Below are 25830 nucleotides of genomic sequence, written 5' to 3'. Positions count from 1 at the left end.
GAAACACGCGGACAAAAACAAGAATATGGACATGGAACAAAGGCTACAAAAGGCAGAGGAATTAAAACGAGGCCTCAAATCTCGACAGGCTCTGTTCAAAAAAGCCAAATCACAAGGCCAGGCTGCTGTCAAGGCCAGTTTTATTTTGGCAGAAGAGATCGCTAAATCAGCCCGGCCATTTACGGAGGGGGATTTCATCAAAAACTGCATGATTAAAGTTTGTGACGAAGTTTGCCCAGAAAAAAGGCAACTCTTTTTAAATGTGAGTCTGAGCAGAAACACCATTGCCGAGAGAGTAGACCAGTTGTCCATCAATCTAAAAGAGCAGCTTGTGAAAAAGGGAAAAGATTTCATTGCATATTCCTTGGCTGTGGATGAGAGCACCGACATTTCTGACATTGCCCAGTTGTCAATTTTCATCCGCGGAGTGGACTCCAGCCTAAGCGTGACAGAGGAGTTTTTGGCTTTACGTCCTATGCATGGCACAACTACGGGCCATGATTTGTATGAAGAGGTGTCAAGATGTGTAAATGAGATGGAGCTGCCTTGGGAAAAACTCGTGGGTTTGACAACCGACGGAGCACCTGCGATGTGTGGACACAGGAGCGGACTGTTGGCGAAGATACGGGAAAAGATGCAAGAGGAAAACGCGACAGGTGAGCTGACAGCTTATCATTGTATCATACACCAGGAAGCGTTGTGCGGTAAAGCCTTGAAAATGGAGCATGTAATGAGCATCATCACGCGCACAGTTAACTTTATCAGAGCCAAAGGTTTGAATCACCGCCAGTTCAAGGCATTTCTGACGGAGTTAGAAACGGAGCATGGTGATTTGCCTTATCACACAGAGGTGCGATGGCTAAGCCAGGGAAAGGTGCTTCAAAGATGTTTCGAGCTTCGTGAGGAGATTTGTCTGTTCTTGGACAGCAAAGGGAAAGACACAACACAACTCAGAGAAGAAATGTTTCTGTGTGAAATGGCTTTTCTGTGTGACATTACGAGTCATCTGAATGCAATGAACTTGCAGCTGCAGGGTCGGGATCATGTCATCTCTGATATGTACAGTACAGTGAAGGCATTTAAAACCAAACTGACTCTGTGGGAGACGCAGATGCGGAAAGAAAATTTGAGCCACTTTCCCAGCTGCCAGACCATGAAAGAGAAGCTCTCTACCAGTGCGTTCCCGAGCGCACAGTTGGCTGATAAAATAGGTATGCTTGCCGCTGACTTTCGACGCCGATTTGCTGACTTTGAAGCACAAAAAAGCAGGTTGGAACTGCTCGGTAACCCATTTGCTGTTGACGTGGAAAGCTCACCACCAAACCTCCAAATGGAGTTGATTGACCTCAAATGCAATGATGCACTGAGGGCAAAATATGCGGCAGTGGGTGCTGCGGAGTTCGCCCGTTTCCTCCCCGACACAATGCCCCAGCTGCGCATCCAGGCTGCTCAAACGTTGTCTATGTTTGGCAGCACATACCTGTGTGAACAACTGTTTTCTTTGATGAACCTGAACAAAACATCACACAGAAGTCGACTTACTGCTGAACACCTCCACTCAATTCTGAGGATTTCCTCAGCTCAGAGCCTTACCCCGAACATTGATGAACTTGTGGAAAAGATGGGACACCACCAAGTATCACCCTCAACCTCAAACAAGTGAACATTACTGTGCAATCACATATTTAGAGTTTTTACTCAGTTCAAGTTTAAAAGTTAAAGTTTAATATTTGTTTTCACTGCATGTTACTTCTCCTTAAACAAAGTGTTGTTTTTGATTAATAGATTTTTGCACTTTATTTTATTGTATTTCAATCCAATTATATTTTAAAAATATTTCAGTTGAGTGGATGATAGAAAATTGCTATTATTGTTTTTTTCTTTGAAGTAAATTTAGCCCACTTTTGCTAAAATAGAAAATATAGGCTACTGATGGTGCCTTGAATACCGGTTTCTTTCATTTAATGTTCATGTTATGGGGATTTTTATATAAAGGAAATTTGTCTTTTGTGTCTGTTGAAAATTAAAGATTACTGACAGAGCCATAAGAAAATATTGCTTTATTTATCTGATCATATTGGAATATATTTGTTAGGTTTTCAGTAGGTTCAATTAGGTTCACTAGACTATATGCGTAATTTAAAAATTTTTCAATGAACATTCGAACAGTCCGGCCCTCGGCTTGTAGCTAAATTTTTTATTTGGCCCTCCGTCCATTTGACTTTGACACCCCTGCAGTATGTGAACTAGCTACCTAACGTTAGTTGGCTACTTATACATCAAACTTGCCAGTATATTAACTATATTCTAACTAACTACCCAATGTTTATTGACTTGATTATTCACGTCATTCTTAGCCAAGGGTCGAGTGCGTTCTCAATGGACATTGTTAATTCGGGTGCGTTCGTAAATTCGCTCTTGCTCTCTACTCCGATTACAGAGCACCCTCGTCTGAGTACCAGAGCGCAGAATAACTGATGAATTTAAGAAAGCTCAACACCGGTTGAATATGGCCGGTGTCAGTAAAAATTTCTGCAAAAAAGCTCAAATTAGATTGTTGCCAGCAGCACAGTTAGTCACCAACGCTCTGGATAACATGAAAACAGCCTAACCAGCTCTGCTAGGGCAAGTAAAATGGTAAGAGTGAGGTTTTCTCTCATTTGTGTCTAGCAAGCTATCCAACGTTAGGGAGTTAGCTGGGTGCTTTATTGTCGTTGTAAGGTCAGAACGCTTGGATCGACCCTACTCCTCAGCCATATAGTATTTGTTTACAAACAGTGGCCTTATACAAGCTTATGTTTTGGTTTCTGGTAGGGGTAATACGGTTTAAACATTTGAGGCATTTATAAGTTATATTCTTCAAGAATCAATGGTTATATAGTAAATGGGTCTTTCTATAACTGCCAGTGTAGATTTCCTGTGGGGGTCAAATTGTTAGAGCTTTTGATAAGTCATTGTATAATATTCTGCCAATTCTTTTCATGCCATTACATTAACCTGTCTAGGATCAGCGTGGCGCTAGCGGGACGTTTGACAAGAAAAAAAAAAAAAATGGCGGAATGTCATAATTATAAATATTTAGCTTTAATTAAATCAGAAGTGTTATACACAATATCAAATCTATACCTCTTGTTAATCTTGCCAATATGTCCGATTTCGAAAAGCTTCACTACAAAAGCGATTATCGATCAGTAAACAACACATTAGGTACAGTTACAACAAAGTACATCAGTCACAAAAGTCATAAATAGCAATGCAAAGCATCAATTACCTTAGGAAATTTTCTTCTTTTGGCAATCCTAAAGGTCACGACGAAACAATCAAGTGGCTTTTTGATCGATATAATCCATTTTTATAGCCTAAAACGAAACATTTTGTGAACGGCTTGTGTGGAAAATTCAGCGTCCATCAACTTTGGACGTAACATTCATTGTAATTACTCACTCTAAAGGGACGTTTATCAAGTCAAGTTCGGTTTCATTAGAATCCTCTGTTTGTTAGTAATACAACCAAACTTCGTGGTTCTTTTTCCGGGACATATTGACCGAAGAAATTCGATCTGAACACACCTACCAGCTACGTCATTACGCGCCAATCGATTGGCCTGTTCGTCTTTGATTGACTGTATCTCGGTCCAATGACCACTGATCTTTTTGAAATCTAGCTGGATAGATAGCCAATGAGCAGAGGTAAATAGGGATATCAAATGGTTCTACCCGGAAATAATAGGCATCTTTGTAAAGCCATGCGTGTTCGCAGCTATTCCCCATTGAAAATCAGAAAGTAAGGAGCTCACCGTTTTACGCGCCGCGAAAGTTTGTTTTGGAGCATTTTCAAGGATCAATCATGGCAAATAAATCAGCCAAATCAACGACCAAGACGAAGTACACAGATGTGCAAGATATAATTAGTGAAATTGACCGTGAAAGTGAAAATGAGCATCTAATTGATTCCAGCGAGGTTGAATCCGTTGATTCTGAATTCGAAGACATGTTTCTACACGGTGAAGACCCAGTTTTGGATCGGTGAGTAACGTTGTTTGGAATTAGTAATATCATATATAATTCATTTGAGTTGTTTGATATATTTGTATTTTATTTGCCTTATATAAAAATATGACTAGGGCATGAAATAAAGGCACATTGTGTATTTCTAATAGGTGCTATTTACACACACACATATTGCAGTAGCCATAAGCTCACCATGGTCACACATTGTGCATTTCTAATAGGTGCTATTTACACACACACATATTGCAGTAGCCATAAGCTCACCATGGTCACACATTGTGCATTTCTAATAGGTGCTATTTACACACACACATATTGCAGTAGCCATAAGCTCACCATGGTCACACATTGTGCATTTCTAATAGGTGCTATTTACACACACACATATTGCAGTAGCCATAAGCTCACCATGGTCACACATTGTGCATTTCTAATAGGTGCTATTTACACACACACATATTGCAGTAGCCATAAGCTCACCATGGTCACACATTGTGCATTTCTAATAGGTGCTATTTACACACACACATATTGCAGTAGCCATAAGCTCACCATGGTCACACATTGTGCATTTCTAATAGGTGCTATTTACACACACACATATTGCAGTAGCCATAAGCTCACCATGGTCACACATTGTGCATTTCTAATAGGTGCTATTTACACACACACATATTGCAGTAGCCATAAGCTCACCATGGTCACACATTGTGCATTTCTAATAGGTGCTATTTACACACACACATATTGCAGTAGCCATAAGCTCACCATGGTCACACATTGTGCATTTCTAATAGGTGCTATTTACACACACACATATTGCAGTAGCCATAAGCTCACCATGGTCACACATTGTGCATTTCTAATAGGTGTCTGTCTTTATTTCACAGTCGCAGCGATTCTGATTGGGAGCCAAGCTGCAAATCCCCCACTGAAGCTGGTCCATCCAGCTGGACCCCTGCTGTATCCGGCACCACACCTACTCCCGCCCGGCCATCAAGGGGTGGTAAGCCGGCGTCAAGGAAGCGGAGGAAGGGCAGCGTGGAACCGTCCAGCGTGGAACCTGCCAGAGCGGAGGAGGACCGTTGGCACACTGTTCTTGAGGAGGATGTGGCCCCACCAACTCCACTTTTCCGCCCAAAACGCCCAGTAGGCCCTCAATTGGACCTGACTTCCAAATACACCCCCATGCAACTTTTCCAGTTGTTCTTCACCTCGGCAGTTCTTGATACCCTGGTGATGAACACTAATAGATATGGGGCAAAGAAGCAGGAGAAATGGAAGGACATTTCCATTTCAGAACTGTTTTGCTACCTGTCCATGGTCATTTACATGGGGGTGGTGAAGCTGAAGAACCTCAAACACTACTGGAAAACTGCACCACTCTATCAACTGCCTTTCCCCTCAACGGTCATGTCTTGTACTAGGTTTCTGACAATTTCGCGGGCACTTCACATTAGTGACCCAGAGGTTGATAAGGACAACGAGGCGAAACGAGGCACAGCAGGGTTTGATAAGCTCTGCAAGATCAAACCTCTCTACCACGATATCGTTGAGGCATGCAAGACATATTTTCAGCCCGCCCAGAACCTTTCCATAGATGAGAGAATGGTAGCCTCAAAGGCCAGAATTGGCCTAAAACAGTACATGCGCAACAAACCCACAAAATGGGGTTACAAGCTGTTTGTTTTGGCCGATTCTGCGTGTGCATACACGTGCAATTTTTTTGTCTATGAGGGGAAGAACACTTGTGCGAGCGGTAAGGGACTCAGTTATGATTCTGTGATGCAGTTATTAGATTTCCAGCTGCTGGGGAAGGGCTACAAACTATTTGTAGACAACTTCTACACAAGCCCTACCCTGTTCACAGACCTGAGGAAGCTGGAGATGTGGGCCTGTGGCACCATTCGGACCAACCGAGTGGGTTTTCCAAAAACCAGGGTAAATGACATGCCTAAGCGGGCTGAGCGGGGTACCATGAGATGGATCCGTGAAGATGGTTTGCTGTTTGTGAAGTGGATGGACACTCGCGAAGTGGTGATGTGTTCCACTATTCACAAGTCGTTCGGTGGGGATCACGTTGTTCGCCGTTTGAAAGGTCCTACAGGCGCTTGGACTGCCAGAAATGTCCCCATTCCAGATGCTGTGAGGGATTACAACAAGAGCATGGGGGGTGTAGACCTATCCGATGCACTGATAGGATATTATAACGTCCTTCATAAAACCATGAAGTGGTACAAAACACTATTCTATCATTTCATTGACATTGCTGTGGTGAATTCCTTCATCCTCCAGAAGGAAATGGCCAAGAACTGTGGACAGCCCCCCATCTCACAGCTAGCCTTCAGGGAGCAGCTCATCCAGGAGCTTGCTAACTACAGCAAGAACACTGTAGCACCTTCTGTCCCCTCTACCTCTGTCCCTTCTGCTCCAACCAGCGGCACGCACATGCTGGATTTCATCATTGCAGGCAGGGATGTGCCTCGGGGGAAAAGGGGCACAGTAGGGCGGCTTCGTTGTGCCCTGTGCCACAAGAAGTCCCCTGTCACCTGCACCACCTGTGCTGTGACCCTCTGTTTCACACCAGAGAGAAACTGCTATGGGATATGGCATCGGGAGCGCAACATTGTGTAGAGGACAGAGTCTTCACATGATTGAACATTTGAAGTGTAAATAGTTCCCCTTGTTATTATTATTTTTTTTTTAAATATTCATTTTTTTCCTTGAATTTTTCAAATATATATTTTTGGGGGTATGTTACAATAATTGTTTTGTATTTTGTATATAGGTTTTGTATCATTGTATCATTGTACCAATTCGGCCACTTGGGTACATTTGGGAAACTTGTGAGGGACACCTGGTTGACCTCATGCTCAATGGCATGTACCTCACTCATTCCTGAATGTATCCATCTGAAATTTTGGTAAAATACTGTTGCCTACCTATGTTCTCATTTGAAATGATCCCCAGTATCATAACTGAATGTTTGGCCTTTCTTGTTGATTTTTAAAGATGCAACATCAGTAAAAGAACAAAAAACGTCTGTTGATTTCCTTGTATTTTCTTCTACCAGATCTATTGTGTTATATTCTCCTACATTCAATTCACATTTACACAAACTTCAGAATGTTTCCTTTCAAATGATACCAAGAATATGCATATCCTTCCTTCTAGGCCTGAGCTGCAAGCAGTTAGATTAGGGTATGTTTTCAGGCGGAAATTGAGAAAAAGGGGGGTCATCCCCAACAGGCGAAATATTGTCTTGTCTTAGCAAGGTGTTGCTTAAATAATGTTAGCTGCTAATCGCTAGTTAGTGGGCTAGCTAGCTTGCTAAATGTATTAAGAGTCAGAGCAAACGTAGCTAGCTAATACTGCCTGGTACCAGTGCTGGTGTAGGCCTAGATAAGCATGTTTGTGCAGCGGTATCTTATCAGAGAGGAGTAAGCAAAGTATGAATATGTTAGCTAGCTAGCCGGCTACATGAAGTAAGAAAACAACATGTAATGTAACATCTAATTAGGGTCAACTGGAAACACTGAACAACACTTTTCCTACCATGTCTTCTTCTCTGAGGTTTATTGTCAGACTACACTCATCAGGTGTATTGCTGCCACCTACTGTACGGAGTTGTAAAAAAATAACCAAAACGCAAAAAAAATTGGGATTAACATATCATACTAATTACGTAAAATAAACACGAACCAAATTCACTCCACTACCCTGAATTTCAAATAGAAATGGTACTATTCAGATCCCTACACAGGTTCTGGAACCTGGGAGGGGGGTCTTCATTCAGTACTCCCTGTAACATTTAGTCTGTGAAGTCCTGGAGATCCAGAAATCTATTTGCCGCCTTCACAATCATGTCTAGCTTCTTAGATGTTTTAGTAGTTTATTATTAATGAAATGTATCACTGCGGCAGTGAGGGCAATGCAAGCGCAATTTTGTTGTAGAAACTCCTCCAAGCTAATGTGGAAACTGCTAGTTTTGGACGAAGGTTACTAATAATTTATTAATGCAATTTATCACTTGCTCTATAAACACAACAAAGTCCACCTTTTTCACTATTAGTGTGTTGGAATCCTTCTCCTGCATGGCTTTACTGCAGACTGTGGGATATTAACTACCTTCTCCTCTCTACTCCTTCAGCTATTTTCACTGCCTCCACATAGGACACCTGCTGGATGGGGCTGATCATCCTAGCTACTGTGACATCCTTCATCCGTATATGGCACTCCGGGAACTCGGGAACGTGATTCCCATCACAATTACAACCTGCTTCATCTGACTACGACATATTTATTCCTTCGACAAACACTTGCCACATGTCAAACTTTTTTACAATTGTAAAACTGCAGCGGCTTCTGTATATCTCACTTACCCACTCGGTCTCAACAACTGTGCTCACGCCAAGAGAATCCCACAATGCTTCCTCCATTGCTCCTCCAGTCTTCCCCTGGACTCCCTCGCTCTGTGCTGTGAAAGATGTGAGAGTTTGATCTCAAAGTAGCATCTATATTGTTCTCATTCCATCTATATTCTCATTCCATCGATATTGTTCTCATTCCAGCACATCTGTTGCTTCACCAACTTGTTATCCCTTTCATCTGCACTACTTGCTGCCATTTCCCTTCCTGATTTCCCTCTCTTGGATGTGTCCACCATGCTCCTACTCTGTCAGTAATTCCTCCCTGGTTTATTAATTGGTAGTCAAACAACAATATATTCAAGGTGCTGCACATTCCATTCCAAATCTAGAATTAGAGTCGTCATTATGTTTCCATGATTTCAATATTTCACCAGTTAACTAAGCCTATAATTTGGACAAATTGGATGTCGATACCAAGGAACTTTAATCTTTCAACTGCTCCACTACAACCCCTTCGATGAGAATGGGGGGGTGCTCAGTGTTTAGTTCCAGGGTCCTTAGCTTAGTGATGAGCTTTGAGGGAACTATGGTGTTGAACGCTGAGCTCTAGTCGATGAATAGCATTCTCACGTGGGTGTTCCTTTTGTCCAGGTGGGAAAGTGCAGTGTGGAGTGCAATAGAGATTGCATCATCTGTGGATCCGTTGGGGCGGTATGCAAATTGGAGTGTGTCTAGGGTTTCTGGGATAATGGTGTTGATGTGAGCCACGACCAGCCTTTCAAAGCACTTCATGGCTACAGACGTGAGTGCTACGGGTCGGTAGTCATTTAGGCAGGTTACCTTAGTTGTCTTGGGCACAGCGACTATGGTGGTCTGCTTGAAACATCTTGGTATTACAGACTCAGACGGGATGAAAATGTCAGTGAAGACCCTTGCCAGTTGGTCAGCGCATGCTTGGAGTACATGTCCTGGTAATCCGTTTGGCCTTGTGAATGTTAACCTGTTTAAAGGTCTTACTCACATCGGCTGCGGAGAACATCATCACAAAGTTGTCCGGAACAGCTGATGCTGTCATGCATGTTTCAGTCTTACTTTCCTCGAAGCGAGCATAGAAGTACTTTAGCTCGTCTGGTAGGCTTGTGTCACTGGGCAGCTATCGGCTGTGCTTCCCTTTGTAGTCTATAATAGTTTGCAAGCCCTGCCACATCCGACGAGGGTCGGAGCCGATGTTCAAGGGGTATATCAATCTCCCCAGGGTAGCAGTAATACGTTGAGAGATTTGTTCACAAAGGGTTACCCCTCCCATAGGTGGCTCATTATTGGGATTCATTGCTGATTCCTACCTGTAGCTCACTATGAAGTGTCTAGTGATACAGGTTAAGGGCCCTGTTTGAGATTGGTGGTTGGTAGTGGAGTCCAGGGAACAAGCAGGGTTGGACACGGCCATGTTATTATCCCACACAGTCTCTGTGGTTCATTTGAACCCCGTTCCTGGGAATTAGATTTGATTACAAATCGTCCCAGTCTGTTACCACAGAAGGGGTCCGTTTGTCCCATTTCCAGCAAGGTTACGAGGCGCTTTGTCATTTCCAGAATCAGTTTATTTTGGTACTGTCCATATGTAGCTTGTTATTGGTCACAGAATGGCTGAATAAGTGCAACATTTTACCTGGAGATAACTATGCAGAGCATAGCAAATGTGGAATGACTTTAGCTTCCCTCTAGGCCTGAGGGCACACGCTCTCTAGTAGGCTTAAATTAAAGATACGGAAAATAGGAGTGCCAATATAGTCCGCTATTATCCGTAGTAATTTTCCATCTCGATTGTCAGACCCCGGTGGCTTGTCGTTGTTGATAGACAACAATAGTTTTTTCACCTCTTCCACACTGACTTTACGGAATTCGAAATTACAATGCTTGTCTTTCATAATTTGGTCAGATATACTTGGACGTGTAGTGTCAGCGTTTGTTGCTGTCATGCTTAAGTTTGCTAATCTTGTCAATTAAAAAATCATAAAAGTAGTTGGATTTGTGATGAATGAGCCATCTGATTCAGTTAATGATGGAGCAGAGTTTGCCTTTTTTCACAAAATTGTATGTAAGGTTCTCCAAAGCTTTTTACTATCATTCTTTATGTCATTTATCTTTGTTTCATTGTTGTTGTTTTTTGTTTAGTCACATGATTTCTCAATTTGCAGGACGTTTGCCAATCGGTTGTACAGCCAGACTTATTTGCCATTCCTTTTCCCTCATCCCTCTCAACCATAACATTTATCAATTCCTCATCAATCCACTGGGATTTAACAGCCTTTACAGTAATTTTCTTAATGGGTGCATGCTTATTAGTAACTGGAATAAGCAATTTCATAAATCGTGCAGCGTCTGGTTGCTCCTCATTACACACCACAGAGCAGCATGTATTCTTTACATCATCAACATAGGAATCACCCGATTTCTTAAATAATTGAGACACACAAATGACTCGAGGGAACCAGAGATCAAGATAGCCGAACTATAAGAAAAAAAACTCTTCCTTAGCATTCTCCTCACGCTGCTGCTGGCCTTCGTAAATTCTGATGTTATGCTCCTGAAGTTTCCAGTAATAGGCTACAACAGCAGTCGGCAACCTTTTCCATTTGTAGTGCCAATTTATCTGACTATTTCTACTGATCTGGTGCCAGTTATGATTTTCATATTCACATTTTACTGGAACAATTTCATTTAGTTTATAATAGTAATAATAATTATGATAGTCTTTGTATCTCAAAATCCTTATCTGTGATTATTCTATATCAATCGAAATGAAAATTATACAAATCTAAATGACTTTTATTGCCATTGCCAACTATGTAAAAATAGCCTACATAAAGCCAACAAATAAAAACTGCTAGAAAATGTCCAGATAAAAAATAAATTACATTGGCTGCGCATGGCCTGTCTACATAGAACTTGAAACATTGTATCAACTATCACCTAGGTCGGTCCGAAACTTGATATAAAATATTCTGGGCCCGCAGAGTTTCCTGCGCCAGTGAGTTTGGGACAGACACAGCTGTTGGCTATTTGTGTAAGGGATAAGAAGTAATCAGGTATTTTATGAAATTTCCACTGGATCAGATCATTACATTTTACCCTTTTCATGTTGAGTGGTTATCAAGCGTGAGAGCTGGAAATATTTTACAAATACTTTGAGGAACTATTGTCATTCGCCAATTGATTTTAGTAAGACTTTGTTTACTTGCTGTTTGAGGTGAAGAGAAAATTACTTTGAGAAGCTCCACAAATCATTAGTGGTGGTGCGTAAATACTATCAGACATCCCCAAATAGGTGCATCGCTCTCTGCATCGCTCTCTGCCCTTTGTTTGCTAAAATGCAATTTGGTTGCAGAAACTCCTACATGCTAATGCAGAAACCGCGAGTTATACCAATACCATAGACCTACTGTAGGACCCGTAACTTCACCTAACAACAACATAGACCTAGAGAAAGGTGCCTATATTGGAGAACAAAAGTTGTCTGGCACACTGCTTAGGATTTCAACAACTTTAAAAACGTATTTCTAGCATACAATCGTCGATGTTACTACTAATGGGAAAACGAGACAAAATATGACTTGTTGATCACTTGACTGTCTTAAGACAAATGTCAAATAATGAACATTCATTACAGACGTCATTGTTTGTACAACATCATGGCTACGCTGTTGGCATCACCTTTTTACAGTGTATTTTTGCTGTTGTGGGCCTTTAACCGTCTGTCGGACTTTTTGTTCAAACAGGAGAGAGACGTGACTGTCGTGGATCCTCTGGGAAGCCTCAACAACCTCATGATGCTGAAGAGGCAGAGAAGAGTCTCTCCACATCAAAACACCTCAAGAAACACCAGCAGAGATCCACAGGGAAGAAATCTCATTGCTGCTCTGACTGTGGGAAAAGATTCACCTCATCCTGCATTAAAATTCATCAGAGGACACACACAGGAGAGAAACCTTATAGCTGTGTTCAATGTGGGAAGAGATTTGCTGCATCTAGCACTCTGACTCAACATCAGAGAACACACACAGGAAAGAAATCTTACAGCTGTGATCTATGTGGGAAGTGTTTTACTACATCTGGCTCTTTGACTCTACACCAGCGAATACACACAGGAGAGAAACCTTATAGCTGTGGTCATTGTGGGAAGAGTTTTGCTGCATCTAGAGCACTGACTCCACACCAGAGAACAGACACGGGAGAGAAACCTCATAGCTGTGATCTGTGTGACGAGATAATCTGATAAAAGATCTCTGATCAAACATCAGAAAATACATGGAGTTATTTCATGATATCAATTAATTAATGTCACAATGTAGAATGTTTTAACATTGTAGTAGGAGTATTTTAATGATGTCACAATGTAGAACCCTAAATGTTTGTCCCCTGTTCTATTGATTTCAACATGATATGGATATTAGCCTCAGGGGGGAAATCCAGGCTCTGATTTGGGAGTATTATTTATGTGATTTAACAAAAAGTGACTAACAAAAAAAAAGTTGTTACACATACCGCGTTAGTGACCCACTTGAATCAAAATGCAACACTTCAAAATGTAGCTAGCTGTTTTCTACAAATTGTCCTCTAACCAGTGATGTACACATTATTCCCAGATTCCGTGTGGTTTTTGAGGTGTTAGTTTTAACAGGACCTGCAACCTCATCTCCCCTCTCTCGCTCAATTGATGTCAAAGTGATATTTATATGAGTGATGACAAATAAGTGTTCTTTTTTCTTTGTTTAGCGACCCCTACATTTAAATGCAACACTCAAATGTAGCTGACTGTCTTCTGCAGGTTGTCTAACCAGTGAGGTAAAATATATCTCCCATTTCCATGTGTTTTTTGTTTTGTTACTTTCAAGAGCAGGTTCAACCAGATTTCCTCCCAAATCGATATGCGTTGCCATGGATCTTAATTTATTTTGACTGCACATTTTTCCGTATTGTAGATGAGTTTTGTTTGCGCTCGTTCCAAGGGGACGAGAGTTCTAGAAGCTAGTGAGTTTTAGGATTCTATAGAAAGAAAAAAGAGAAAAAAATATTTCAAAATATGTGTTTTCTTTCTTGTTTTTAAACGTTGACAGCCAGTAGACACCATGTTTACATTGTAGTTGATTTATAATGTGAAATGGAAGTTGTTTTCTGTTGGTGGTGAGAACTTGTCCAACAAAAATATAGGATTTATTTGTTGTCTTAAGGGGAAGGTGTTACAGGCTTTGGTTTTTCCATTTATGTTTTGAGGTTGGACTTTGGCACATATAGCTCGTTAGCACGTCTTGCTCGTTAGCACGTAGGACGCACTGATTGGTGTCACCTCGTTAGTCAGTATGTGTTACACCTGTGCTGGCTTGTCCATCTCATTAGTGGGAAGGTGTTTCACCTGAGCTGGTCCAGGTTTTATTTAAGAGTGTCTGGCCCAGTGCTCCAGTTGTCTTGATAGATGTGGAGAGTCAACACCTTTAGTTGATCCACCTTTTTGGTTTGCTTCCTGTCTTTAAGTTTGGTGTGGGTTTTTCTTTTGTTTTCCTCTTCTAGATTAAGTGGGTCTCATGGTGGGTGTCTTTTAGGTCCCAGTTGTTGTTACTTGTCAATTTTCAGTCGACACCCTCAGTGTCTTTCAGAACCCCTCCTAAAAAACAAGCTTATATCTTTGGGTTGGATATTGCATCCAATTAATATTTTAATCAATGGTATTTCCTAAGAATGCTTATTAGTCTTTCAGTTATTGTTTGTGTACTAAATATTTCTGTTTATTTTCATAGTTTTTTCCTGTGAATCCGTTGTGTTGTGTCTGAAATGTGCTGTATAAATAAAGCTTGATTTGATTTGAACATATTGTAAGACAAATGAACCCAGTAACTGACAATCAACAGACTCTTGCTAAACAAAGAACAAATGTATGAAAAACATATCTTCCACTGTTAAAATAGTGCATAGTATGTACGTTTAGTATCATTTTTCAACCAACCCAGTTCATTTGTTGAAACTGAATTTTTTTTTTAAATCAACAATACGTCAAAGGATTCAACTACTGGATCAAACAGTATCAATCCCACTTTTCCAGCCTGCTGAAGGCGTGGTGAAGTGGTTAACACCACCCCCGGCTCTACCAGGGGCTTGAGGTGGTCTCCCACAGCTCTGATTATGTCATGTTCTGTGGTCTTGCCGTTCCATTTCTTGACTGCCCCTGTAACACAGAAACACATTTAGTCATATTATATAAAACACTTAAAGTAATGGATATAGAGCATCTATGGCCTCAGTTACACCTGGCACCTAAATGTGACTTCTGTCATCTGATCACTCCAAGCTGCATTAGGTTCAGATCTACCAGGATGGGCCTTTGACATAGTCTGGGTGCAGTCAGGCCACTCAATATAAATATTCAATATAAAGAGATGGGGTGAATGAGTGGGGAAAAGTACATTTTACACAAATTACCTTCATCATTTCAAAGAACAAATGTGTGTGCCTGAGGGGAAATTAACTTTCCTACAGCCAAAAGGGGTGAGAAATTTCATCAATATCAGTGGACAAACGTAAATAAACATAGATGATGGAACATATTCCCTTTTGCTCATCTGATGAACCGCTAAGGGGACATAAATATTAAAACATTCCCAAACCAGAGACCGTGGATTGATGGCAGCATTCGCGCAAAACTGAAAGCGCGAACCACTGCTTTTAATCAGGGCATGGTGACTGGAAACATGACCGAATACAAACAGTGTAGCTATTCCCTCCGAAGGCAATCAAAAAAGCTAAGCGTCCGTATAGAGACAAAGTGGAGTTGCAATTCAACGGCTCAGACACGAGAGGTATGTGGCAGGGTCTACAGTCAATCACGGATTACAAAAAAGAAAACCAGCCCCGTCGCGGACCAGGATGTCTTGCTCCCAGACAAACTAAACAACTTCTTTGCTCACTTTGAGGACAACACAGTGCCAATGACACGGCTTGCCGCGGCTTGCCGCGTCCTCAGAGCATGCGCAGACCAGCTGGCTGGTGTGTTTATGGACATATTCAATCAATCCTTATCCTGGGTCTCGACCCCGCCCTGTGCAACTGGGTCCTGGACTTCCTGACTGGCCGCCCCGAGGTGGTGAGGGTAGGTAACAACATCTCCACCCCGCTGATCCTCAACACGGGTCCCCACAAGGGTGCGTTCTCAGCCCTCTCCTGTACTCCCTGTTCACCCATGACTGTGTGGCCATGCACGCATCCAACTCAATCATCAAGTTTGCAGACAAAGCTACAGTGGTCGGCTTGATTACCAACAACGACGAGACGGCCTACAGGGAAGTGGTGAGGGCCCTCGGAGTGTGGTGTCAGGAAAATAACCTCACACTCAATGTCAACAAAACAAAGGAGATGATCGTGGACTTCAGGAGACAGCAGAGGGAGCACCCCCCTATCTACATTGACGGGACAGTAGTGGAGAGGGTGGAAAGTTTTAAGTTCCTCGGCGTACACATCACGGACAAACTGAAAATGGTCCACCCACACAGACAGTGTGGTGAAGAAGAAGGAGCAGCAGCGCCTCTTCAACATCAGGAGGCTGAAGAAATTCGGCTTGTCACCAAAAACACTCACAAACTTTAACAGATACACAATCGAGAGCATCCTGTCGGGCTGTATCACCGCCTGGTTCGGCAGCTGCTCCACCCATAACCGTAAGGCTCTCCAGAGGGTAGTGAGGTCTGCACAACGCATCACCGGGTGCAAACTACCTGCCCTCCAGGACACCTACACCACCCGATGTCACAGGAAGGCCAAAAAGATCATCAAGAACAACAACCACCCGAGCCACTGCCTGTTCACCCCACTATCATCCAGAAGGCGAGGTCAGTACAGGTGCATCAAAGCTGGGACCGAGAGACTGAAAAACAGCTTCTATCTCAAGGCCATCAGATTGTTAAACAGCCATCACTAACATTGAGTGGCTGCTGCCAACATACTGACTCAACTCTAGCCACTATAAACAATGCCACTTTATATAATATATTATTTATATATCATATGTATATACTGTACTCTATACCATCTACTGCATCTTGCCTATGCCGTTCGGCCATCACTCATTCATATATTTTTCTGTACATATTCGTATTCATTCCTTTACACGTGTGTATAAGGTAGTTGTTGTGAAATTGTTAGGTTAGATTACTTGTTAGATATTACTGCATGGTCGGAACTAGAAGCAGAAGAATTTCGCTACACTCGCATTAACATCTGCTAACCATGTGTATGTGACAAATAAAATTAGATTTGCTTTGATTTGAAGAAAAAAATATTTACCATCTAAAAAACGTTTGACCTCTCACCCTCTCTGGCTGTAGAAGTGTTCTTCCTATCCAGTCCCTCAACAGCTCTCTGACTGAGCTCCACCCTCACTGGGTCTTCAGAGGAGAGGAAGGCTGAGGGATGGAAGGATGAATGGATCAGTTAGTCAAAGTTTAGAGCTGCTGTCGGACAAAATCACTATTTTAGTAGTTCATTAAAGTAAATAAGGCTTTATGACTGCTGAATACCAACTATCAATCACTTGGATCATGTATTTTCAGGTAGAGATACATCCTTGGGATGTCCCTAGCCCATTGAAGTTGACATTTAAAATGGTTACGGTAGGGGGTTAAGGTTAGGGTTTAGGGTAGAGATATCCCAAGAATCCCAGATAGCTTTGACCATTGTGCATTCTTCTGTCTCTTTTACATAGCAGGTATAAAATAAACAGACAATACAAGTAGGTATGCAATGGATGATGGAACATATTCTCTCTTTTTTTAACCTTTATTTAACTAGGCAAGTCAGTTAAGAACTTGTTATTTACAATGACGGCCTAGGAACAGTACCTTCCTAGACAAAGTGCTGGACGGTAATTATTTATGTGGCCCATGTAGCCAGTGTAATTTTACGAGAGAAAAAACAACAACTTTTCTCCACGGACTGCAGCCGACAGGCTCAGGACACAGTTGATTGGCTATCAGACAAGGTTCATTACACTTCTAGCTGGTAGGACTGCTTTGCTGGATTATAATATAGCTGAGATCCCAATACCCATGTAGACATAGCTTACTGACAGATCAATGAGGTCAGATCCCAAGACCCATGTAGACATAGCTTACTGACAGATCAATGAGGTCAGATCCCAATATCCATGTAAACATAGCTGACTGACAGATCAATGAGGTTAGATCCCAATACCCATGTAAACATAGCTTACTGACAGATCAATGAGGTTAGATCCCATGTAAACATAGCTTACTGACAGATCAATGAGGTTAGATCCCAATATCCATGTAGACATAGCTTACTGACAGATCAATGAGGTCAGATCCCAATACCCATGTATTGTGAACAGGTCGATTGTAGCGGTAGTCGTTTCGATGGTGACGTACTTTACAGTTATTTAGACCGCGGTGGTTATTGGAGTCGTGGTTTCCTGGAAGAAACCGTTGTTGTGCATCATCTTTCAACGCTCCAGTACCTGATAATGACCAAACCTGTATCGACTATTTGGGAATTAAACTTTAATCAACCTGAAAGCGTTCATAGCATAGGCGGAAATCCCAGGGGGGACGGGGGGGGACACGACCCCCCCATCTTGGGAAAAATATGATTTGTCCCCCCCAATATATCACTGTAAACATAACTATGTAATTTCAATGATATTAATAATACGCAATGAAAGCACTTGTGCTGATTATAGACACTTAATAGCGCATTTAAATTTCAAAAGATTGCGACCCCCCCCCCGCCCTTTGCCTCACAATGGTTTGATCCACTGACAGTTCTTTAGCTGGCAAGGTAATAGAGAGATCGTATCTACTGTCCGAAAGGGACATGTACGTAACTGACGCGAGGTTAATCCAGTCAATCCATAGCAGGTCCAAAGCAATGTTATTTATTTATTTTTATGTTGGCAGGGTTCACACACTAGGGGAATTTGCAGAGCTAGCGCGCAAACTAAAGCAAACATTAACTATCAAGCTAGCTAGTACCTATTCCATTTATGTGGCGTCGTCAAAGATGGAATCTTTGCTATCGTCAGTTTATTCCAAGATCAGCATGCAGCTGTAGTGCTTCGACGTCCCTGTGATAAGGTTAGCAATAAACTGAAGTCCAAACTGAACAGAACAGAACTACACTCTCTTCTACCATTGTCTTAAATATATATAATGGTCTCGTTGCAAAAGATAAATTGTCGCTAGTGAACTTTTTTTATTTTATTTTATTTCACCTTTATTTAACCAGGTAGCAAAGATTATAGCAAACACACAGAAACGGAATTGGTGCTCGCTAGCTTTACAAATTCAGCTATTGTTGGAAGCCAGCCAATATGAAACAAACTATTTAAATTACAAAAGGTTGCAGCATGTGTTGTGTAAATGTGTGTGTGTGCAGCTAGGCCAGCCAGCCAGCCAGGTAGAAAAATGGCAGAAAAAAGTAAGAAGACGGACATCAGAGTATTTGTCAGTACACCAAAACGCATAGTAAGAACTCTAGTATCCTAATATCTCAAAGACTAGTTGATAAAATGTTCATAAGAAAGAAGTGAAATGCTAATGGAAATGTTTCACAATGATGTCATTAGGCAGAGCAGGCAACAGATGGCACACAGACAGCAGAGTTGGGGACAGATATGCAGGGACAGATTGGCAGACAGGGAGTCTCAGGTAAGTTTGTTGAGTCTTTGTTTGGCAACATTATGAAAGGTTCTCAATTTTTTTGACTTGTAAAATAGGGACATAATTGGAAAATGCCATGGATACCCCCACTCTCAACTTAAACTGGTGACTAAACTAAGATTTGTTTACGGCAATGGTATTGCTGTTGTGATTAATTGTGTAGTTTTGGGTACCGGTAGTTAGGAGTACGGCAAACACCTTATTTATTTTCTAGGAGACAGACTGAGTCAGTTAGGGTGGTGAAAGGGAAAGAGCCAGGGAGAGAGACTTCAGAGGACAGTGTCACAGCCACGGCAGGACCAAGTGTCACCCTTGTTGCCAGCAGCACCAGTATAGGGGACAGTGGCACAGCATTGTCCAGTTACCACAGTGATGGCACAAAACCATATCAGCCACACCCACAATTTATAGAACCGCAAACTCTTGCCAACAGAGTGTTGACGTTTCAAGAGAGATGGTTTCGCGATTTCCCCTGGCTACATTATAATCCCTCAATAAAAGGAGTGTTGTGTTTTCACTGTAGCCAAGGGTTTTCAAGCCAGCCATCTTTTGGCCAAAGAGCTGATGCTGCCTTCATAAGTGCAGGATTTAGGAACTGGAGAAAAGGCATTGAAAAATTCACAGCACATCAAAATTGCCAAACCCACCGCCACTTTGTAATTGTAACAGCACACCAGCTAAATCCAATCAGTGTCCAGTTATGTCCAGCGCGTGGGGTAAACAGCAGGATGACGCAAGGCATTGCTTGATGAAAATTGTTAGTTCGGTGCGGCATGTAGTAAGACAGGGACAAGCCTTTAGAGGCCACACGGATGACAGTGGGAATTTATACCAGATTTTGAAACTTAGGGCAGAAGAGGATGATCCCATTTTACTGAAGTGGTTAACAGAGCGTACCACAATGTACACAGGCCCAAAAGCACAGAATGAAATTCTGAACATCATGGCCAATAGTCATTCGAGGCATTGCAGCTGAGATTAGGTCTCTTCCGATTGTACAATTTTCATTAATTGTTGATGGTACTCAAGATGTCTCTGGTGCTGAACAGGAGAATGTCTGTCTGCGTTATGTTGACCATGACCATGTCCCTCACAAGGAGTTTATTGGGCTATACAGGGTGTCGGAGACAACAGGCGAGGGCATTGCGAAAGTGCCAACTGATGTGTTGTTGAGGAAACCCGCAAACATATGCTCGGTTCTTTTGTTCAGTAGTGTGTATAGCAGTGGTTCTCAACCTTTTTGGGGTACTGGAACCCCTGCATATTTTGAGGCAAAGCAGGCAAGGTTTTGAGCGGTCCTCAGGGACCTCCACCCCCTCTATATTATTTGTAAACTTACTGGAAACCTTGTGGTACTGACTACATTCATTACACTTTTTTATTTCACGGACCCCTTGCAATTAGTCCATGGACCCCTGTTTGAGAACCCATGGTGTAATTGATAGTTGTTCTTTTGTTTAGTAGTTTTCAGTACACTTATAAATGATTTATTTCATGTTATTTTATTTAAAATGGCATACTTTGTGCGACATACTTGTCCATAGCTGCTGTTTGAAGAGTTGAGACACTGAAGGATATTTTGTTTGATTTATTTGGGTTTTTCATTGAAGTAGTTATTTTGCTTTTAGAACTGTACTTATTTTAAGCTTTTTGTTCTTGCAAAGATATTGTAGACTCAGGCCAGGTGCACATATTTAATGACTATATAAATGTATCAGAAAAAGTCAAATTAAAAGGTCAATTCAATACGGAGACCAACTTTGTGATGGTTCTCAATGGAGATTCTTTTAGATGTGATCACACCATGTTCATTGTATTTATGAAAACTACACCCATACAGTGTACAGTACCATTGTCACCTACTGACCTTTCTTGATATTGCTGGTTGTAAGTACGAATACCTGCATACATACTGGACTGGTAAGGAGCACTGCTATAACTATTATTAGTAGTAGAATTATAATGATTTAAACATTTGAACAAGTTGGGAAAACCCTTCAGTTAACTACTGTACCTATCAATTATCCAGTTGTAGGAATTATGGTTCCTCAATATACATTTAACAACGTATGCTATGTGTTACAGCACTACTTTTGGTGTCCCCCTCAGGAATTGCTCTTGAGAAAATTTAATGTAATTGTCCCCTCCAAGGTTGATCTCAGATTTTCGCCCCTGGTTCATAGTAGAAACATCTGTTGGGTTGGTAGAATGTGGAAAGACCCACCTCATTGGTTAATATTCCCTGTAGTAGAAACATCTGTTGGGTTGGTAGAATGTGGAAGTAGGTTTTCAATTCATACTTATTACAAATCTGCAGTTGTCTGACTATTCTATTATTACTTAATGAAGGAAATGTCAAAATGCACTTTTTGTCTGGAAATAAAATAAACATTTATCTGCGTAACCACTCCAGTCAACAGATGGCGTCTTTCAGGCGACGCTATCAGAGGACGTGACGTATAATCTAGTGGACGGAACACTTCTTCACCAACATCTAGTCAGCCACCTCGGTAGCTTCCTAGCTGAAACATTCAAAGTTGTTCAGACTGCTTCGGTGTATATTTGCCTCTGTATTTGAAACATAATTCTGGCATATAACTAGTTTCCCCATTTAATGTCATATTTCTGTTTAGTCAGGTAACGGTAGCTGGCTTGATAAATTAGCCTATCGCTAGGCTAGTCGCTAACTAGCTAGGTTAGCTGGCTAACATCCCCGACCATGAATTCACTAAGCTACTCTCCTTCTGCTAATAAAGAGGTCTGCTGGACGGAGAAAGAGGGCCTGTGGCTGAACGTTGTTGTGAAAGAGGAGGAAGAGGAGGATGTCACAGTAAACGATGAAGTAGAGGGTGAGGCTGTTACAGTGAAAGAAGAAGAGAAAGACGTTTCAGTGAAAGAAGAGGAAGACACGTTCAGAGTGAAAGAGGAGGAGGATGTTACAGTAAAAGAAGAGGAGGAAGAGAAAGAGGAGGATGCCGTTTTTGGAGTGAAGGGGGAAGAGATAACTGTCACATTGAAGGAGGAGAAGGAAGAACAGGAGGAGGAGACAGGCGATCTGATTAAGACCAGTAAGTACTGTCTTAAAAACAGGAGCACAAACTTTTGTTGAACTGATGCGTGGTTTTAAAGCAGCGTTCTACTGAATGTTTATGCTTGAATATGTTATTATTTAATGTAGGAATTGGTAACTACACTGTAAGATGTGTATACCACCAAAGAGCGGGTCACCAACAAAACCTTAACAATGGATTTACAAGCAAAATCACATCTTTAATGTCACTCAGAATTGACAAACAAGATATAAATGACACGGGATGTGTGTTGCTATAGTAACCCGTGGGGGGTGATGTGTGTTGCTATAGTAACCCGTGGGGGGAGTGAACACCCAGACAGTGGACATTTTTTAAAACAAAACCAGGAAGCTACTTCATCGTTACCCAGAAAGGATTTGATGTTGAGATTAAAAACGGCTGCATTGGCCCTTTAATGTAACATACATACGGCTTCTTATGTGTTTTATTTATCAAACATAACTACCTTACCGTGAATGATTTCAATTAAAATAGTCAACAAGAAACAATAATAATATTAACTACGACTACATACACCCTTCTACACCCTGCTAGCTGACCACCGATTTTCATTGTAATTCATGTAAGTTCAGTTAGGTTTTAGTCAAGTTAGGTTTTAGTCAAGTTAGGTTTTAGTCAAGTTAGGTTGTAGTTAAGTTAGGTTGTAGTTAAGTTAGGTTTTGAGAGTTTTCAAAATAGTAATATGTACACATTTTGTGCGACATTCTGTATATTATAAAATTTGACTGTGTGACACATTTCATTTAACATACAACTTTTAACCTCTTAAATATAGCTAACGGGTTTGCTAATGTTGGTAGTTTAACGTAGTTGCTAAATGTTGATATAACTGCTTAGTAACCAAAAAGGAAAGAAATTGTGAGTGTTAGATAATACATATCACGAATACAGATGAATGTTGTCAAGCTATAGACAGATAATAGAGCTCAGCCTAAAACATGACATTATCTATTATTATAGAGCTCTGTTCAGCCTGTAAACATGACATTATCTATGATTATAGAGCTCTGTTCAGCCTATAAACATGACATTATCTATGATTATAGAGCTCTGCTCAGGCTATACACATTACATTATCTATTATTATAGAGTTCTGTTCAGCCTGTAAACATGACATTATCTATTATTATAGAGCTCTGCTCAGCCTATAAACATGACATTATCTATTATTGTAAAGCTCTGCTCAGCCTATAAACATGACATTATCTATTATTGTAGAGCTCTGCTCAGCCTATAAACATGACATTATCTATTATTATAGAGCTCTGTTCAGCCTATAGACATAACAGTATCTATGATTATAGAGCTCTGCTCAGCCTGTAAACATGACATTCCCTGAGAAATTAGATTTGGAGCTCTACATCATTTGTTTTTAAATCTTACCGTCACCAAGTATATTTTTAATGATGTAATGTTGTGAAGACTGACCTCGGGTTATTGAGGGATCTAGTCTGGATTAAACCACATAGGAAAACAGTTTTATTATGTGGAGATTTCATTCAGGTCTCTCTTTAGTATTAAACAAATGACTCTGTCTTTGGCAGGAGAGAGACCAGACTCTCACTCTGACAGCAGAAAGAGTCCTTCAGAGGAACCAGACACAGAGATACACAAACCAGCGAGACGACACCACTGCTCCTACTGTGGAAATAGTTTTACCCGATTACTACACCTGAAAGCACATGAGAGAATACATACAGGAGAAAAGCCCTTCCACTGTTCCCAGTGTGAAAAGAGTTTTAGGTGGTTAACGAGTCTGAAAAAGCATGAGAGGGGGCACACACAAGAAAAGCTCTACCAATGCTCCCTGTGTGGAAAGAGTTTTACCAAGTTAGGGGGTCTGACAAGGCATGAGAGGACACACACAGGAGGGGATAAGATGTACCACTGCTCCCTGTGTAGAAAGAGATTTAACAGGTTAAGGCATCTGAATAAGCATGAAAGAATACATACACAGGAGGAGAAGACATACCACTGCTCTCATTGTGGAAAGACATTTTCCCAGTCAGAGGACCTGAAATCACATGAGAGAATAGAGAGACTGTGTTCTGACTTGTGTTTTTGACTGAGAATTTGTGTTTTTGTTTGTCACATTAAATCATATTGTTTAAATGAAATCAGACATGAGAATCTGACCAAAACAACAGTCCTGTTTCTGTTGTTTTTCATCTTGATCTAAAATCACATTAAATATTTTAAAATGTGTATATCGTTTTCATTATGAACTTTGATTGGTTGTAAACAAGTATAAACCTTCTGATGTAGTTCATAATATGATTTGGATATTGCTAAATGGAAATTATTATATAAGTAAATAAGTAGCTTTGGCTTGTAGCTGTTTCTGTAGTGAGGTAGCTTGATGTACAAGTACTTCCCCTGGACAGGAGTCTAGTCTATACAGTACCACAGTATAGTAACAGGAGTCTAGTCTATACAGTACCACAGTATAGTAACAGGACTCTAGTCTATACAGTACCACAGTATAGTAACAGGACTCTAGTCTATACAGTACCACAGTATAGTAACAGGAGTCTAGTCTATACAGTACCACAGTATAGTAACATAACTCTAGTCTATACAGTACCACAGTATAGTAACAGGACTCTAGTCTATACAGTACCACAGTATAGTAACATAACTCTAGTCTATACAGTACCACAGTATAGTAACAGGAGTCTAGTCTATACAGTACCACAGTATAGTAACAGGAGTCTAGTCTATACAGTGCCACAGTATAGTAACAGGACTCTAGTCTATACAGTACCACAGTATAGTAACAGGACTCTAGTCTATACAGTACCACAGTATAGTAACAGGAGTCTAGTCTATACAGTACCACAGTATAGTAACAGGAGTCTAGTCTATACAGTACCACAGTATAGTAACAGGAGTCTAGTCTATTCAGTACCACAGTATAGTAACAGGACTCTAGTCTATTCAGTTCTTCTCCTGGACAAGATGTCTCTTAATATTTCACTGCTGCTCTTTAATTATTTTGTTACTTTTATTTCTCATTCGTATATTTTAAGTACTTTTTTTTTGTTGTTGATTTTTTAACTGCATTGTTGGTTAGGGCTTTTAAGTAAGTGTTTCACTGTACGGTCTACACCTGTTGTATTCAGTATTTCACTGTAAGATCTACACCTGTTGTATTCGCTGCATGTGACTAATAAAATTTGATTTGATAGTCTATGAAGTTGTTATATAGATGAATGGAATTTTGCAATTGAAACCTCTTGAATTGGATTTGATATATGATTTGGATATTGCTAAATTAATTTGATTGGATACAGTTGCAGATAAACATATTGGCACCCTTGAACCTTTCTTAAATAATGACCTATTTCTTGTGAAATAAGTTGAAATTGGTGGTCTCCACACCTTGTAGGATTTTCAACATTGCAGAACCAATAGATTTTTTGTTAACTTAAGTTTACATTCGGCTAATTCAGCCACACCCATTGCTGACAGGTGTATAAAATCGAGCACACAGCCATGCAATCTCCATAGGCTAACATTGGCAGTAGAATGGCCTTACTGAAGAGCTCAATGACTTTCAGCGTGGCACAGTCATAGGATACCACCTTTCCAACAAGTCTGTTTGTCAAATTTCTGCCCTGCTTGAGCTGCCCCGGTC

General features: G+C 41.0%; 2 protein-coding genes across 2 annotated transcripts; both read left to right on the top strand.

Moving 5' to 3' along the window:
- The first annotated feature begins 3237 nt into the window (after positions 1-3237).
- LOC129842388 (piggyBac transposable element-derived protein 4-like) lies at positions 3238-7053 on the top strand. The gene is made up of 2 exons (XM_055910932.1): positions 3238-4025; positions 4901-7053. The coding sequence occupies exons 1-2, from the start codon at positions 3847-3849 to the stop codon at positions 6642-6644; spliced, it is 1923 nt and encodes a 640-aa protein (XP_055766907.1). The 5' UTR covers positions 3238-3846; the 3' UTR covers positions 6645-7053.
- A 14526-nt stretch (positions 7054-21579) lies between these two features.
- On the top strand, positions 21580-25385 carry LOC129842392 (zinc finger and SCAN domain-containing protein 12-like). Its single transcript, XM_055910935.1, has 2 exons — positions 21580-22169; positions 23738-25385. The coding sequence occupies exons 1-2, from the start codon at positions 21821-21823 to the stop codon at positions 24256-24258; spliced, it is 870 nt and encodes a 289-aa protein (XP_055766910.1). The 5' UTR covers positions 21580-21820; the 3' UTR covers positions 24259-25385.
- Positions 25386-25830: the final 445 nt, after the last annotated feature.

Source organism: Salvelinus fontinalis, unplaced genomic scaffold (genome assembly GCF_029448725.1).
Source record: "Salvelinus fontinalis isolate EN_2023a unplaced genomic scaffold, ASM2944872v1 scaffold_0036, whole genome shotgun sequence".
NCBI lineage: Eukaryota > Metazoa > Chordata > Actinopteri > Salmoniformes > Salmonidae > Salvelinus > Salvelinus fontinalis.
This window is presented reverse-complemented; position numbering and strand designations above follow the sequence as displayed.

Bases quoted from the DNA above. Each gene is read 5' to 3' on its own strand.
- LOC129842388 (XM_055910932.1), top strand. From the start codon at position 3,847: ATGGCAAATAAATCAGCCAAATCAACGACCAAGACGAAGTACACAGAT. The intron at 4,026-4,900 runs GTGAGTAACGTT...TTTATTTCACAG, and splicing joins GAAGACCCAGTTTTGGATCG to TCGCAGCGATTCTGATTGGG.
- LOC129842392 (XM_055910935.1), top strand. From the start codon at position 21,821: ATGAATTCACTAAGCTACTCTCCTTCTGCTAATAAAGAGGTCTGCTGG. The intron at 22,170-23,737 runs GTAAGTACTGTC...TGTCTTTGGCAG, and splicing joins AGGCGATCTGATTAAGACCA to GAGAGAGACCAGACTCTCAC.